Source organism: Oncorhynchus nerka, linkage group LG23 (genome assembly GCF_034236695.1).
Source record: "Oncorhynchus nerka isolate Pitt River linkage group LG23, Oner_Uvic_2.0, whole genome shotgun sequence".
NCBI lineage: Eukaryota > Metazoa > Chordata > Actinopteri > Salmoniformes > Salmonidae > Oncorhynchus > Oncorhynchus nerka.
In genome coordinates, this window is record NC_088418.1 from 33,980,194 (window position 1) to 33,998,819 (window position 18,626).

Below are 18,626 nucleotides of genomic sequence, written 5' to 3' on the forward strand. Positions count from 1 at the left end.
TGCAGGGTGGTGAGCGTACATTTCTCTTTCTATTTAAAATGTCGCCAACAAAACAAAAAACAACCATGAAGCTGTACATACCCTCTTGGAACTGTGCATGCACAGTCCATTTGCAAAATGATTCAACAGTGAAAAACATCACCAAATGGAAATGATGAAATCAACACAACGAGCGATGGAGAGGAACCACTATCACTGCCCGGCCATCCCGAGTTCATCAGGCCAGTCAATTTTACATTTCTGCAGTATTTTTGAGCTTGTCAAATTTGTGATGGTACATGGCAAATGGACTTAACATCCTGATTTGGCACTATCAAATCTTTCATATTGCATTTGGACATTTCTTTATGGCATTTGGCCCCCCAAAAAGTGACTTTTGACTTCCTATGAATAGGAAGTCTTCAAATTGCAAATGGACAAAACATATGCCTTATGGACAAGCAAAAAACAAATTATGATAATCAAATATGACAAAAGTATGTTCATTTTGCAGTGTTACACTTGGCATTTGCCATATGGCATTGGACACCGTGCATACTCCGTGTATATTGTTGTTTGTTGTTTGTATTGTTGTTTGTTGTATATTGTTGTTACAGTGCAAATATGTTCCCATTCATTTTTGTCAATTTCAGGGGGAAGTTCCCTTACAGGGCTAAGTGCCACTAACAAAGATAACTACCCACAATGAAAGGAGGGAAAAAGGGCTACCTAAGTATGATTCCCAATCAGAGACAAGGATAGACAGCTGTCCCCGATTGAGGACCATACCCGGCAAACACATAGAAACACAAATCATAGAAATAAAGGACATAGAATGCCCACCCAAATCACACCCTGACCAAACCAAAAAGAGACATAAAAAAAGGCTCTCTAAGGTCAGGGCGTGACACAAGCGCTATGATGAAACTGGCTCTCATGAGGACCGCCACAGGAAAGGAGGACCCAGAGTTACATCTGCTGCAGAGGATAAGTTCATTAGAGTTAAATGCACCTCCGATTGCTGCCCAAATAAATGCTTCATGGAGTTCAAGTAACAGACACATCTCAACATCAACTTTTCAGAGGAGACTGCGTGAATCCGGCCTTTTTGCTGCAAAGAAACCACTACTAAAGGACACCAATAAGAAGAAAATACTTGCTTTGGCCAAGAAACACCATCAATGGACATTAGACCAGTGGAAATCTGTCCTTTGGTCTGATGAGTCCACATTTGAGATGTTTGGTTCCAACCACTGTGTCTTTGTGAGACAATGAGGAGGTGAATGGATGATTTCCACATGTGTGGTTCCCACCGTGAAGCATGGAGGATGAGGTGTGATGGTGCTTTGCTGGTGACACTGCCAGTGATTTATTTAGAATTCAACATGGCTACCACAGGATTCTGCAGCCATATGCTGGTTTGCTTCCTCAGTTTTTCAACAGGACAATGACCCAACACACTTCCAGGCTGTGTAAGGGCTATTTGACCAAGAAGAAGAGTGATGCATCAGATGACCTGGCCTCCACAATCACCCAATTGAGATGGTTTGAGATGAGTTGGACAACAGAGTTATGGAAAAGCAGCCAACAGGTGCTCATCATATGTGGGAACTCATTCAAGACTGTTGGAAGAGCATTCCAGGTGAAGCTGGTTGAGAGAATGCCAAACGTGTGCAAAGCTGTCATCAAGGCAAAGGGTAGCTACTTTGAATAATCTAAAATCTCAAATATATTTTGATTTGTTTAACACTTTTTTGGTTACATAGTTTTGATGGTTTCACTATTATTCTACAATGTAAAAAAATATTAAAATAAAGAAAGACCCTTGAATGAGTAGGTGTGTCCAAATTTTTGACTGGTACTGTATGTCCAGGAGTTAATTTGCACTGTTGGACACTTGTTGTATTTTTCCACTTTACTGTCAGAACATAGCGGGTTAGGTATACATATATGCTCACTGCAATCAAGTCTTTCCGTTACCCAAAAGTACTACATGTAGAAATGTCACTCACCCCCAAATTCTAAACCTCATGTATTGTATGTCTCACAGTTGAGTTGTCGTCTTTCTGTTCGAGCACAGTAGGTTAGGCTGTATCAAGTATTTATTTGTCTGTCAGCAGACTCTGCACTACCTGTAGAAGTGTCTCTTTATCCCTTATCCATTTAGTATGTTTCCTCTGGATACACATTGTACAGCACAGTCAATTTATTTCCTCCAAAATACCCTGCAGTCATATCCAATCAAAGGTATAATAATTTAAATTTGTTTAAGGTTCCAATTTACTTTCACTTAACTAGGCAAGTCAGTTACGAACAAATTCTTATTTTCAATGACGGCCTAGGAACACTGGGTTAACTGCCTTGTTCAGGGGCAGGACAACATATTTTTACCTTGTCAGCTCAGGGATTCGATCTTGCAACCTTGCGGTTACTAGTCCAATGCTCTAACCCCTAGGCTACCTGCCAAACCACAGATGAAAGAGAACTGGAAAAATCCTATCCACAAAAAAGTGTAAAGTGGTTGAAAAATCTTACTTTCAATTGAATTGCTATGGACAAGGCAGCGGTCTGTCTGTCTCATGGAGTCTGCTCACCACAAAAAAAAACGTGCTAATTTCTTCATATCTACTGTACAAGCCATAGTTCATTTCTGGGGGTCAGGGCATCAAATGTCAAAGATCAAGGCAAGCTGAACTCACAGAGATGACGTCAGTGTCGATGGGGCTCATCTCCACCACGTTGGCGTGGTAGGGCTCGTCTCGCCACATGGGGGAATTGTCATTTATGTCCAGGATGGTGATGTTCACCTGGAGGGAGGAGTAGAAAGGGTTAATGACTGTTCTGAGTTCAGTTAAAGTCTTCAAGATAGAGAAGAGGGGGAGAGAGAGAGAAATGGAGAGACAGAAAGGGATAGAAAGAGAGAGAGAGAAAAAGAGAGAGAAAGAGAGAGAGAAGCATCTAAATGATCTGAGAGCAATAAGAAACAGGAAGATGTGTGAGAATGGAGGTGGTTACCGTGGCAATGCCAGTCTTTTGCAGTGGCCCCACCCCTCCATCCACAGCTCTGACAATCAGGATGTACTCTGACTTCAGCTCTCTGTCCAGTAAGGCTGTAGTGGTTATCTCTCCTGAAACACACAGGTAATGCATAGGTCAAACACACATCAGACACACCACAGCATGTACAGAAACACACAGACGCGCATGACTAGTCACATACAAACATGCACACTCGCTCTCTAGTGTAACGGGGTTAAGTGTTCTGCTAACAGCTTTGCTTCCTCAAACGGACCAACGGTTTGAGCAACCCAAAGGTACTGATTGGATGGCTCCATCCGCAACATTTCAAGCTAGCTGTGGAGTGAGCTTACGGCACGTTCTTAATTGCTTTGCACCACAGTGACTCAGTTCCTCATTTTACGATCGGATCCCCTGCCGCTTTTGGTTGCGCCCGGTTCCCAGAGGCAGCCAGCCAATGCATTGCTTTGGTCTGAAGTAACAGTTCTGCAGCACACACTACGCTCTCTCTCTCTTTCTCTTTGTAGTGTTCGCTGAGGAGGGGTAGCTACAGGGCTCAAAATTAATCGCCTGTCTGAGATGATTCAAAACAGACTCTGGATCCAAAATTCATAGAACCACTACATTATTTTTTTTAAAGCAATGAGGCTGATGCAACAGATCAGACCCTTTAGCTTAAATTGTTGATTAACTTCTTCATATTATAAGCGCAGAAATGCACACACGGCAGTAGGATATGCACGAATATTCCATAATGCAATTAGCGGGAACACACTGTTCTAAAAAGCGCACTGCACATGTGAGCGATTTTATGTGACAGAAATTAAAACATCTGTTACCAATGTAGAAAGAGGGGATATCTAAAAGACGCAAACATTAGCATGGGTTGCTAATATGACTAGGATTGCGTCTATAGCTGCTGGACAATGAAATTATGTTGATTTGAAAACCAATAGAATATGAAAGAAATCCTGGTTTCAATTGCGTAAGGAAGTGTTTATAAAATAAATCACCTTAACATTTCTATGACCTGATTTTGGCAAGGCTACTTTGAAACAAGGTAAGACATGCCTCATAAAATGAGGATGGAAGTGCAGGACATACAATTTTTGTGGGGAGTGCAGAGGATTTTAAGTAAATGAATGAATGGCTACATAGCTAGCTAGCTCACTACACTCTACAATTCATTATAGACTGGCACTATGTAGTCAGATAGCTACCTATTGCCAGAAAGTAAATAAATAGTTCAGCTAATAAAAACATAATCTAATTCATGTTAATAAGCATTATTATGGCCAGCCATCTTTGTCATATGATATTTTTTTACACCTTTATTTAATTAGGAAAGTAATTTAAGAACAAATTCTTATTTTCAATGACAGCCTAGGAACAGTGGGTTAACTGCCTGTTCAGGGGCAGAACGACAGATTTGTACCTTGTCAGCTCGGGGATTTGAACTTGCAACCTTTCGGTTACTAGACCAATGCTCTAACCACTAGGCTACCCTGCTGCCCCATAATGGTATTTGGTCATATGGCAGGATTCAAAGATAGGCAATAGAAAGAGTGATAGAGAGAGCACCACCCATGTTGAGGCAGGCAGAGGACTAATATGTAATCAGGTGAGAATTTGAGTTATAAGGCACTATCAGTTCAACTCCTCATCTTTGCTGACTGTAGCCCAAAACAGTTGTTGCCTGCCTTCTGATTTAATTTGGTTGTCATGGCAGGGGTCAGAGACAGTCAGTAGAGAGAGGGAGAGCACAACCATGTTGAGGCACAGGGAGAGCACAAACAGATCATCATGTGACAATTTGGAATTGTAGTTATAAGGCTGTCTGGTAAAGCACTTTGCACAGCAATTTATATCGCACACAGATTGGAACTATCGGTTCAACTTCTCATCTTTGCTGAGTGTAGCCCATTTGCTATAGCAAATGTTGTTGCCTGAATTTGGATTTAATTTGGTTGTCATGGAGGTAGAAGACATGGCTGTGCTTAACAATGGCGCAAAGCAGATTGAATTATGATGCCGTCTGTCATATCCACCGGCATCATAATTCAATCTGCTTTGCGCCAGCTAGCCAACGTCTACCGATTAGAACTCAACAACCCGGTCGCATTCCGCCTCGCTCCACAGGTAGTATCACATTTTCATTTCATTTCATTACAGTACAACGGTTTGATTTGTTTGATCGTAGCTAGCTACATAGCCGTCTCTGTATCAAAGATAATTGTGTAGTCTAGAGCGATTTTCTAGGTTACCTAGCCAGCTATTGTCGTTCTTTTAACGCAACGTAACGTAATCAACACTGCTAGCTAGCCAGCTAGCCCCCGAATCAACAACGCAGCCACTGCCAGCTAGCCTACAATGTCAACAACGCAGCCACTGCCAGCTAGCCTACTTCAGCAGTACTGTATCATTTTTAATCATTTTAGTCAATAAGATTCTTGCTACGTAAGCTCAACTTTCTGAACATTCGAGACGTGTAGTCCACTTGTCATTCCAATCTCCTTTGCATTAGCGTAGCCTCTTCTGTAGCCTGTCAACTATGTGTCTGTCTATCCCTGTTCTCTCCTCTCTGCACAGACCATACAAACGCTCCACACCGCGTGGCCGCGCCACCTAATCTGGTGGTCCCAGCGCGCATGACCCACGTGGAGTTCCAGGTCTCCGGTAGCCTCTGGAACTGCCGATCTGCGGCCAACAAGGCAGAGTTCATCTCAGCCTATGCCTCCCTCCAGTCCCTCGACTTCTTGGCACTGACGGAAACATGGATCACCACAGATAACACTGCTACTCCTACTGCTCTCTCTTCGTCCGCCCACGTGTTCTCGCACACCCCGAGAGCTTCTGGTCAGCGGGGTGGTGGCACCGGGATCCTCATCTCTCCCAAGTGGTCATTCTCTCTTTCTCCCCTTACCCATCTGTCTATCGCCTCCTTTGAATTCCATGCTGTCACAGTTACCAGCCCTTTCAAGCTTAACATCCTTATCATTTATCGCCCTCCAGGTTCCCTCGGAGAGTTCATCAATGAGCTTGATGCCTTGATAAGCTCCTTTCCTGAGGACGGCTCACCTCTCACAGTTCTGGGCGACTTTAACCTCCCCACGTCTACCTTTGACTCATTCCTCTCTGCCTCCTTCTTTCCACTCCTCTCCTCTTTTGACCTCTCCTTCTCACCTTCCCCCTACTCACAAGGCAGGCAATACGCTCGACCTCATCTTTACTAGATGCTGTTCTTCCACTAACCTCATTGCAACTCCCCTCCAAGTCTCCGACCACTACCTTGTATCCTTTTCCCTCTCGCTCTCATCCAACACTTCCCACACTGCCCCTACTCGGATGGTATCGCGCCGTCCCAACCTTCGCTCTCTCTCCCCCGCTACTCTCTCCTCTTCCATCCTATCATCTCTTCCCTCTGCTCAAACCTTCTCCAACCTATCTCCTGATTCTGCCTCCTCAACCCTCCTCTCCTCCCTTTCTGCATCCTTTGACTCTCTATGTCCCCTATCCTCCAGGCCGGCTCGGTCCTCCCCTCCCGCTCCGTGGCTCGACGACTCATTGCGAGCTCACAGAACAGGGCTCCGGGCAGCCGAGCGGAAATGGAGGAAAACTCGCCTCCCTGCGGACCTGGCATCCTTTCACTCCCTCCTCTCTACATTTTCCTCTTCTGTCGCTGCTGCTAAAGCCACTTTCTACCACTCTAAATTCCAAGCATCTGCCTCTAACCCTAGGAAGCTCTTTGCCACCTTCTCCTCCCTCCTGAATCCTCCCCCCCCCTCCCTCTCTGCAGATGACTTCGTCAACCATTTTGAAAAGAAGGTCGACGACATCCGATCCTCGTTTGCTAAGTCAAATGACACCGCTGGTTCTGCTCACACTGCCCTACCCTGTGCTCTGACCTCTTTCTCCCCTCTCTCTCCAGATGAAATCTTGCGTCTTGTGACGGCCGGCCGCCCAACAACCTGCCCGCTTGACCCTATCCCCTCCTCTCTTCTCCAGACCATTTCCGGAGACCTTCTCCCTTACCTCACCTCGCTCATCAACTCATCCCTGACCGCTGGCTACGTCCCTTCCGTCTTCAAGAGAGCGAGAGTTGCACCCCTTCTGAAAAAACCTACACTCGATCCCTCCGATGTCAACAACTACAGACCAGTATCCCTTCTTTCTTTTCTCTCCAAAACCCTTGAACGTGCCGTCCTTGGCCAGCTCTCCCGCTATCTCTCTCAGAATGACCTTCTTGATCCAAATCAGTCAGGTTTCAAGACTAGTCATTCAACTGAGACTGCTCTTCTCTGTATCACGGAGGCGCTCCGCACTGCTAAAGCTAACTCTCTCTCCTCTGCTCTCATCCTTCTAGACCTATCGGCTGCCTTCGATACTGTGAACCATCAGATCCTCCTCTCCCCCTCTCCGAGTTGGGCATCTCCGGCGCGGCCCACGCTTGGATTGCGTCCTACCTGACAGGTCGCTCCTACCAGGTGGCGTGGCGAGAATCCGTCTCCTCACCACGTGCTCTCACCACTGGTGTCCCCCAGGGCTCTGTTCTAGGCCCTCTCCTATTCTCGCTATACACCAAGTCACTTGGCTCTGTCATAACCTCACATGGTCTCTCCTATCATTGCTATGCAGACGACACACAATTAATCTTCTCCTTTCCCCCTTCTGATGACCAGGTGGCGAATCGCATCTCTGCATGTCTGGCAGACATATCAGTGTGGATGACGGATCACCACCTCAAGCTGAACCTCGGCAAGACGGAGATGCTCTTCCTCCCGGGGAAGGACTGCCCGTTCCATGATCTCGCCATCACGGTTGACAACTCCACTGTGTCCTCCTCCCAGAGCGCTAAGAACCTTGGCGTGATCCTGGACAACACCCTGTCGTTCTCAACTAACATCAAGGCGGTGGCCCGTTCCTGTAGGTTCATGCTCTACAACATCCGCAGAGTACGACCCTGCCTCACACAGGAAGCGGCGCAGGTCCTAATCCAGGCACTTGTCATCTCCCGTCTGGATTACTGCAACTCGCTGTTGGCTGGGCTCCCTGCCTGTGCCATTAAACCCCTACAACTCATCCAGAACGCCGCAGCCCGTCTGGTGTTCAACCTTCCCAAGTTCTCTCACGCGTCACCCCGCTCCTCCGCTCTCTCCACTGGCTTCCAGTTGAAGCTCGCATCTGCTACAAGACCATGGTGCTTGCCTACGGAGCTGTGAGGGGAACGGCACCTCAGTACCTCCAGGCTCTGATCAGGCCCTACACCCAAACAAGGGCACTGCGTTCATCCACCTCTGGCCTGCTCGCCTCCCTACCACTGAGGAAGTACAGTTCCCGCTCAGCCCAGTCAAAACTGTTCGCTGCTCTGGCCCCCCAATGGTGGAACAAACTCCCTCACGACGCCAGGACAGCGGAGTCAATCACCACCTTCCGGAGACACCTGAAACCCCACCTCTTTAAGGAATACCTAGGATAGGATAAAGTAATCCTTCTCACCCCCCTTAAAAGATTTAGATGCACTATTGTAAAGTGGCTGCTCCACTGGATGTCATAAGGTGAATGCACCAATTTGTAAGTCGCTCTGGATAAGAGCGTCTGCTAAATGACTTAAATGTAAATGTTAAATGTGAAGCTGGATACCAAAGATAGGAAAACAATATGCCCAAAATGTATTTGGTGCATTTAAGTGAATTGAGACTGTAGATCTGACCCCTTTCTGTTCCACTATTGGCCAGCTTTGTATAAGGTTGATTGTGAAGGACAATTTTTTTGCTACATATTTTTGTATGATACCATACTGGATTATTTTAAAGTATATTGCTTGATCCATATTGAAGAGTTATATTTTGACTCTCACTCATTATTTTATTAATTAATACTGCAATTAAATTGTGTAACCAATTAAGACATTTCTGGAGTCAGATTGCCTTTACTCCTTTTAAGTTAATTTGGTATAAGAAATTAGTTATTCAAGAACATACAAGTTACTAGCCAAGCGTGGTGAAGGGTACACCAATAGAATAATGGGTTTTGGCATATACTGGTTGATTGTTTATCAACAAAACTGAGATGTACGCAACTATGGGGAAAAACAGACAGGGTTGGCTTAGATGTTTGACCACTGTAAGCCATATTTCGTCTCCAAAGTTTATTGAAGACATGAATAGATTTGCACCATGAGCACTTGTTGTCTCTCAAATACATTGTTACAGTTGTTGGTTAGCTAGCTTAGCCATATTAGCATTGACGTAAAAAAAACACCTCAAAACAAGACATGGTATCAATAACAAGATGAAACAAGCTGAACCGAGCCACGTACAATTCCCCACATGGCAGTTTCTTGTCATTCTTGCTATCAATCTGGCCATCCAGAATCACAACAACACACAGACTACTGCCCCATGGAAACGCTCACAACGTTTTTGTGACGTTGTCAGCCAACCCATCTATTGACATGTAATTAAAGATGGAGTGTGGTGGTGACTTTCTGAACAGTTAACATTAAGAACACGGTTTTAAGTAATATAGAAAAAAATATGGGGTTTCAGTTGTGATTGGGGTATACTGACCAATTTATCAGGACATTTCTTGATACATTTTCCCCTCAAAATTCACCAGAAATAACAATTTCACAGCTGTTACCAAAACATCTGAGAGGGGTGTTGACACCGGAACCCATTGACCCTTACCACCACAATATCCAACACAAAGTTGCGCCTTGCACACACACGCAAACACACTCACCTGAGCGTGTGTTGAGGCGGAACTGGGAGGAGCCCTGTAGGGAGTAGATGAGTGAGGCCTGTCCAAACTCCCGGGAGGCGTCCAGATCAGTGGCATTCACAAACACAACCGTCGCCCCTGAGGAAGAGAGAGGAGTGAAGGAGTGAGTGAGAAAGAGGGGAAGAAAGAGGAAGGGATATCAAGAGTCAGGTGTACAAATATATATGAGGAGTGAAAGAGAGGGGGGATCAGTGAGAGAGGCATCTTTCAACCTCCACTCTCTCACACTCAGCTACACTGACAGAGAATGGCACTGAGTCGGTTTATGGATTAGTGGATTATCAGCAGCTTGTTTGGTATTATGGTCCATGCATGGAAGAGCCCTGATAAATATCCAGGGAAGGTGATGAGAGGCTAGGTCCAGAGCCCCATGGTTAGCTAGTTAAGTTAGCTCCACGGTCCATCCCCACAGTCCACTTTGCTTTCAAATTGGCACTTCAATGTGTGTGTGTGTGTCTGACACATTTGCCAAGCTCTGCAGCAGCTCTGGCGGACGAGGGAATAGTCACTTATCTCAATTCATCCAGTGATTGGAAACAAAACTATTGTATACTCTGATTACATGCATGAGAATGAATAGTGATAGTAATTTAACTGCACTGGCCTGCTAAGCACTTAAAAATAATATATAAAACTACATAAGAAAATATGAGACAAGAGGGGATAGTAATTTAACTGCACTGGCCCGCTAAGCACTTAAAAATAATATATAAAACTACATAAGAAAATATGAGACAAGAGGGGATATAAAAAACTACCCAAAGCAAAGAAAGGAATATCATTGAAACTCAAGGTAAAGGATAAGAAGTGATAGGGTGAGGTTTGGCCATTAAACTAGTCTATTATTATTGTACAAGGCCATTGTAATGATCTACAGTATGTCAAAGCTGTTTGAATTGAACGGAAGGAATGAATGGACACCCAGTTTTAGCCATTGACCTAAGTGTAACACCAGTCTGAAAATGTGACTTATTGTCCTTGTTTCCACCACTCCTGGCCTCTCTCCCAAAGCGCATTGGAGGATGGAGGAAGCAGGGTTTTTGAAGGGTAGTTTTTAGACACAACCCAGCTGTCTTCTGTGAGTGACTCCAACCGTAGATATATAATTGTTTATGTAATAAAGGGATTTAATTTGACTACGTAATGCATTCATGACATATAAAAGTATGTTTATTTCGGTGGGCAAGGGTGAAATAACTTGTAGTATTGGACACCATCTGGATGTCACCGTAACATGTCAATTAGCTAACGTAATGACAATCCATTGCAAAATAAATGCAAATGATCCATGCAACAGTATTGTATCAAGGTGGTTCCAACGTGAGTTTCTTCCCACCGGGCAGCTGTAGGCTGTCACATGTCGTTAGCAGGAGCTAACGTGTTCAACTTGTTCTTTCCCACTTGACTTCATTTTGAGTAGGCTAGCAGCCTACACGACAAATAACTTAATATAATATTAACGTATTACTTAACGTAATATTGGTAGAAACCATCTTGAAACCAGCTCGCGGCAACACAACAACACGGGGCACAGTGTCCTTCACTCTCGCTAAGCCAGAGGGAAGTAGCTAGATAGTGTATGCAATATTGGTAGGGAGAAATAGCTAGATAGTGTAGCCAATATCAGGCCAGGGTGACAGCTAAAGCACATTTATTGTAGTGATTTTCACTGAAAATGTGCAACTACGCCATTACTGTTTAGATTTTATTTAAAAAATAACCAACAAATTATTCTGAACACTCTCCCAAGTCCCAACTTGGGCAGACAAGTTTCAAATTCTCCCTGAAGTTTCTAGCTACAAGCATAAACTAGCTAGATTTGGAAGAGATCATCAGGACTACTGACTGAACTGATTGAAGTAAATCCGTTTGTATCCAATCGACTCTCACTGCAAGACATACATCATCAAATTGGGAACCAGGTGTGTCTGTATAACCTCCCCCGTTCAAAATCTGTCCACGATAAGCATACCGATAAGCAGACCACCTGCCTTCCCGCCTTTGGGACAATGACACCCATTGTTAGAGACTATCAAAAACAAATAAAATTATATTCGTCACATGCGCCGAATACAGCAGGTGTAGCCCTAACAGTGAAATGCTTACTTACAAGCCCATACCCAAAAAATTAAGAGGTGAATATAACAAATAATTAAAGAGCAGCAGTAAAAAAAACAATAGCTGGGCTATATACAGGGGGTACCGGTACAGAGTCAATGTGTGGGGGCACCGGTGTCGAGGTAATTGAGGTAATATGTACATTTAGGTAGAGTTATTAAAGTGACTATGCATAGATAATAACAGAGAGTAGCAGCAGCGTAGAAGAGGAGAATGGGCAATGCAAATAGTCTGGGTAGAAATTTGATTAGATGTTCAGGAGTCTTATGGCTTGGGGTTAGAATCTGTTTAGAAGCCTCTTGGACCTAGACTTGGCGCTCTGGTACCGCTTGCCGTGCGGTAGCAGGGAAAACAGTCTATGACTAGGGTGGCTGGAGTCTTTGACAACTTTTAGGGCCTTCCTCTGACATCGCCTGGTGTAGAGGTCCTGGATAGCAGGAAGCTTGTTGCCATACCAGGCAGTGATACAACCCGTCAGGATGCCTTCGATGGTGCAGCTGTAAAACCTTTTGAGGATCTGAGGACCCATGCCAAATCTTTTCAGTCTCCTGAGGGGGAATAGGTTTTGTCGTGCCATTTTCACGACTGTCTTGGTGAGCTTGGACCATGTTAGTTTGTTGGTGATGTGGACGCCAAGGAACATGAAGCTCTCAACCTGCTCTACTACAGCCCCGTCCATGAGAGTTTATTTGTTGTTTGTGTTCTAACAAATAAACTGCTCTCCCTTTCTCCTTTTAGAACTCTGAGTGGCCCTGAGGTAGGTCAGGAGACATAAGACAGATGCTCTGGTGATCAGCTGACCATCTTTTACAACTCTTACAACCATCTTTAACAGCCAGGAATGTGAAGTTTAGGAGAAGGGGAGTCTGGCCATGATACCCCAAAAGTGGCGCCAATAGCCCAGTGACATTTAAACACGTTTCTGAAAAATGTATCAAACTGAAGCATACTGGAACATTTCTTCCACATTTTTCTGTCATTAAAAGGCATGTTTAGAACCTACAGGATACATAGAGTTGAAGTCGGAAGTTTACATATACTTAGGTTGGAGTCATTAAAATTAGTTTTTCAACCACTCCACAAATTTCTTTTTAACAAACTATAGTTTTGGCAAGATGGTTAGGACATCTACTTTGTGCATGACACAAATCATTTTTCCAACAATAGTTTACAGACAGATTATTTCACTTATAATTCACTGTATCACTTCCAGTGGGTCAGACGTTTACATACACTGAGTTGACTGTGCTTTTAAAACCTCTTTGGGCTAGGGGGCAGTATTTTGACATCCGGATGAAAAGCGTGCCCAAAGTAAACTGCCTGTTACTCAGGCCCAGAAGCTGGGATATGCATATAATTGTTAGATTTGGATACAAAACACTCTAAAGTTTCTACAACTGTTAAAATAATGTCTGTGAGTATAAAATAAATTCAGCCTACCACTGTTTTCAATGGCTGTCATGTTTATTATGAGGGTAAATACTCCCAGATTGTAGTTCCTAGGGCTTCCACTAGATGTCAACAGTCTCTAGAAAGAGTTTCAGGCTTGTTTTTGGAAAAATTAGCTAGAATTGTAGTTTTTCTAAGTGGCACCCATTTTGGCTGTAGTGTTTTCATGCGCGTGGATGAGAGAATGTTCTTTGTTGTTTATCTCCGATGAAGACAATACCAATTCTCCGTCTTAAATTCTATCCTTTATTTACGTATTAGGGTACCTGAGGCTTGATTATGAATGTTGTTTGACTTGTTTGGAGAATTTTATTGGTAACGTTTCGGATTCATTTTGTATACATTTTGAATTAGGGAAACTGTTGGATTATTGAATAAACCGCGCCAGCTAAACTGAGTTTTTGTGGTTATAAAGAAGGACTTTATCGAACAAAAGGACAATTTGTGATGTAGCCGGGACCTTTTGGAGTGCCAACAGAAGAAGATAAGGCTTTTATTATAGTGCTATTTCTGACTTTCGTGACGCACCTGCCTGGTTGAAAAATGTTTTTCATGGTTTTGTGTGCGGGGCGCTGTCCTCAGATAATCGCATGGTTTGATTTCGCCGTAAAGCATTTTTTAAATCTGACACAGCAGCTGGATTAACAAGAAGTTAAGCTTTATTTTGATGTATGACACTTGTATTTTCATGAATGTTAAATATTTCTATTTCTGTCATTTTAATTTCGCGCTCTGCAATTTCACCGGATATGGTCGAGGTTGCTAGCGGAACGCCTGTGCCAGAAAGGTTCAATCTTGTATTACCATATCATTTTTGTACATAAGGGTGGCCATCACAAAGCCCTGACCTCAATCCCATAGAAAATGTGTGGGCAGAACTGAAAAAGCGTGTGAGAGCAAGGAGGCCTACAAATCTGACTCAGTTACACCAGCTCTGTCAGGAGGAATGGGACAAAATTCAGCCAACTTATTGTGGAAAGCTTGTGGAAGGCTACCTGAAACATTTGACCAAGTAAAATAATTTAATGCTACCAAATACTATTTGAGTGTGTGTAAACTTCTGACCCACTGGGAATGTGATGAAATAAATACAAGCTGAAATAAATCATTCTATCTACTGTTATTCTTACATTTCACACTCTTAAAAGAAAGTGATGATCCTAATTTACCTAATGCAGGGAATGTTTATTAGGATTAAATGTAGGGAATTGTGAAAAAACTGAGTTTAATTGTATTTGGGGTCACTTAGAAATGTGCTTGATATTGAAAGAAAGCAAATTTTTGGTCCATTAAAATAACATCAAATTGATCAGAACTGCAATGTTGTAAATTACTATTGCAGCTGGAAACGGCTGATTTTTAATGGAATATCTACATAGACGTACAGAGGCCCATTATCAGCAACTATCACGCCTGTGTTCCAATGGCACATTGTGTTAGCTTATCCAAGTTAATCATTTTAAAAGGCTAATTGATCACTAGAAAAATATTTTGCAAACTGAAAACTGCTGAAAACAGCTGGCAGCTTCATTAAACAGCTGGCATGAACTGTCAGCTTCATTAAATAGTAACCACAAAACACCAGTCTCAACTTCAACAGTGAAGAGGTGACTTCAGGATTCTGGCCTTCTAGGCAGAGTTGCAAAGAAAAAGCCATGTCTCAGACTGGCCAATAAAATTAAAATATTATGCTGTGTAAAAGAACACAGATACTGGACAGAGGTGAGAACCACTCACTGGCATCTGACTTTTTGAATACTTTATAGTCCAGCTATCTGTATCCTCTCACCTGTAAGCCCACAACAGTGACCAGTTCATCTGCCACCCTTACTGACAATATTTTTTACAAATTCTTTGAATAATGTGGCTAATACAGGTATACTTTATACTGACATTTTTGTTCTCTTTCCAATTTTCCACTTATTTTTAGCAGCTGGAAATGAACAGACGGGAATGATTAGTAGCATTACATGTAGAATATTTAATATTGTGAGCACTTTAAGATGTTGATTGATTATATTTCATCGGAAAATGTTGCTAATCAGGCCGATGTGGAGTCTGCTTACCAAACTTTTCTCACATCTTTCAATTCTGTATTTCACCACTGCTTACCCTTAATTAAACCATGTATGAGAGCAGCGGAAGGGTTCTGGAAACCTTGGCTTACCACCGGTCTAAATAATCCTCAGTAAAAAAAACGAGTTGTATAAAAAGTTTCTCACAAATTTACTCACCTACTTCGGATATCCATAAAAATATATTTTACTAACATATTCCAAGAATCCTTAAATAATACAACGTCAACTTGGACAATCATCAATCAACTGTTGAGTAAGAAAAAGGCATATTCAACTATCTCATCTCAATGTATTTTTGGAAATAAGACCTAGAGTGATCCTGATGTTATTTCATGTGAATTTAAATATTTTTCTGATGAATGTGGGTTCCTCTCTGTCAAAGAAATTTGAGAAAATGTAAAATCCCTTGGACATCCCTTGAATTACATTAAGATACATTTCCCTTCTATGTTTTAATTTGATCCTCGTGATGTGATGGAGGTTATTGGTAACTTAAAGATACATTATAAGACACACCTGTGCCCAACAAAGTGAAGGTAACCTGCCTGAATGACTACTACCCCTTAACACTCACGCTGAAAAGCTGGTCATGGCTCACATCTACATATACTCCCAGAAACCCAAGACCCACTCCAATTTGCACACCGTCCCAAAAGATCCACAGATGACACAATCTCAATCGCACTCCACACTGCCCTTTCCCAACTGGACAAAACAAACACCTATGTGAGAATACTGTTCATTGACTACAGTTCAACACCATAGTGCCTTCAAAACGCAACACTAAGTTAAGGAACATGGGCCTAAACACCTCCATCTGCAACTGAAACCTAGACTTCCTGATGGGTCGCCCCCAGGTGGTAAGGGTAGGTAACAACTCATCTGCCACATTGATCCTCAAAACAGGGGCCCCTCAGGGGTGTGTGCTCAGTCCCCTCCTGTACTCCCTATTCACTGATGAACGCATGGCAAGGTACGACTCCAACACCATCATTAAGTTTGCCTGATGACACAACAGTGGTAGGCCTGATCACCAACAATGATGAGACAGCCTATAGGGAGGAGGTCAGAGACCTGGCCGTGTGGTGCAAGAACAACAACCCCTCCCTCAAAGTGATCAACACAAAGGAGATGATTGTGCACTACAGGAAAAGGAGGACTGAGCATGCCCCCATTCTCATCGACGGGGCTGTAGTGGAGCAGGTTGAGAGCTTCAAGTTCCTTGGTGTTCACATAAACAATAAACTATAATGGTCCAAACACACCAAGACAGTCGTTAAGAGGGCACAACAAAACCTATTCCCCCTCAGAAGACTATTTTGCATGAGTCCTCAGATCCTCAAAAAGTTATACAGCTGCACTATCGAGAGCATCCTGACTGGTTGCATCACTGCCTGGTATGGCAACTGCTCTGCCTCCGTCTGCAAGGCATAACAGAGGGTAGTGTGTATGGCCCAGTACATCAGTGGGGCCAACCTTCCTGCCATCCAGGACCGTAAACCAGGCAGTGTCAGAGGAAGGCCCTAAAAATTGTCAAAGACTCCAGACTCCCTAATCATAGACTGTTCTCTCTGCTACCACATGGCAAGCGTTATCGTAGCGCCAAGTCTAGGTCCAAAAGACTTCTTAACAGCTTCTACCCCCAAGCCATAAGACTCCTGAACATCTAATCAAATGGCTACCCAGACTACCCCCCCCCCCTTTACGCTGCTGCTACTCTCTGTTTATCATCTATGCATACATGCATTTATTTACATATTACCTCAATTACCTCAGCTAACCAATGCCCCAGCACATTGACTCAGTTCCGGTACCCCCTGTATATAGCCTCACAATTTTTTTTTTTCTGCTGCTCTTTAATTATTTGGACCATTTTATTTGTACCATTTTTTTTACTTCTCTGTTTTTTACTTAACACTTATTTTTCTTAAAACTGCATTGTTGGTTAAGGGCTTGTAAGTAAACATTTCACTGTAGGTCTACACCTGTTGTATTCGGTGCATGTGACAAATGAGATTTGATTTGAACCCGTCAAATGTACGTTATTTGCTCTAGCGCCATTGTGTTAAGACTTGTTGTGTTTATAAAGGTTTGTAATGTGCAAAGGTGCAAAGGTCTCAAAATAATGAAATAACATTGTTAAAACCCTTTAGAGACCTTAGCGGTTGTCGACTGACTTTCTATAGCATCCGCAAACAGCCTTGTATTCCTAATAATAATAACCTGTGTCAATACCTTTCTAACAACATGTTGTCGTATTTGCGTGGCTGTTGTCATCAACCAGAAACAGGGTTTAATGAAATATGACATTTTAAACTTTTTTTTTCTTCACTTCAATAGTCAAAATGATGGCGCCGAAGCGGCAATAGCTTTTCACTGTATAAGAGACTGAGCAAAAATATGAACGCAAAAGGCAACAACTTCAAAGATTTTAGTGTGTTACAGTTCATATGCGGAAATCAGTCAATTGAAATAAATGTATTACACACTAATCTATGGATTTCACATGACTGGGAATACAGATACAGTATGTATCTGATGTGACCACCATTTGCACTATTTGCCTCATTCTTCAAAGTAGCCACCCTTTGCCTTGATGACAACTCTTGGCTTTCTCTCAACCAGACAAGGTAGGGGTGGTATACAGAGGATAGCCTTATTTGTTAAAAGACCAAGTCCATGTTATGGCAAGAACGGCTCAAATAAGCAAAGAGAAATGACAGTCAATATTTATTTTAAGACATGAAGGTCAGTCAATACATAACATTTCAAGAACTTTTAAAGTTTAAAGTGCAGTCGCAAAAACCATCAAGCGCTCTGATGAAACTGGCTCTCATGAGGATCACCACAGGAAAGGATGACCCAGAGTTACCTCTGCTGCAGATGATAAGTTCATTGGAGTTACCAGCAGCTCAGATTGCACCCAAAATAAATGCTTCACAGAGTTCAAATAACAGACACATCTCAACATCAACCGTTCATGGTTGAATTTATGAATATAAACCACTAGTAAAGTACATCAATAAGAAGAGACATGCTTGGGCAAAGAAACACGCGCAATGGACATTAGATTGGTGGAAATCTGTCCTTTGGTCTGATGAACCTACATTTGGGAGACTCAGAGTTGGTGAATGGAGGATCTCTGCATGTGTGGTTCCCATCGTGCATGTCTGGCAGACATATCAGTGTGGATGACGGATC

At 43.0% G+C, this 18,626-nt stretch overlaps 1 protein-coding gene across 1 annotated transcript in view; it reads right to left on the reverse strand.

Moving 5' to 3' along the window:
• LOC115107209 (cadherin-23-like) overlaps positions 1-18,626 on the reverse strand; it is a 578,454-nt gene that overhangs the window by 195,895 nt on the left and 363,933 nt on the right. The window contains exons 19-21 of the mRNA XM_065008058.1: positions 9,742-9,858; positions 2,995-3,107; positions 2,679-2,786 (exon numbers count right to left, since the gene is read on the reverse strand). Coding sequence (XP_064864130.1) covers positions 2,679-2,786; positions 2,995-3,107; positions 9,742-9,858 — 338 coding nt within the window. The remainder of the gene's footprint in view (positions 1-2,678; positions 2,787-2,994; positions 3,108-9,741; positions 9,859-18,626) is intronic.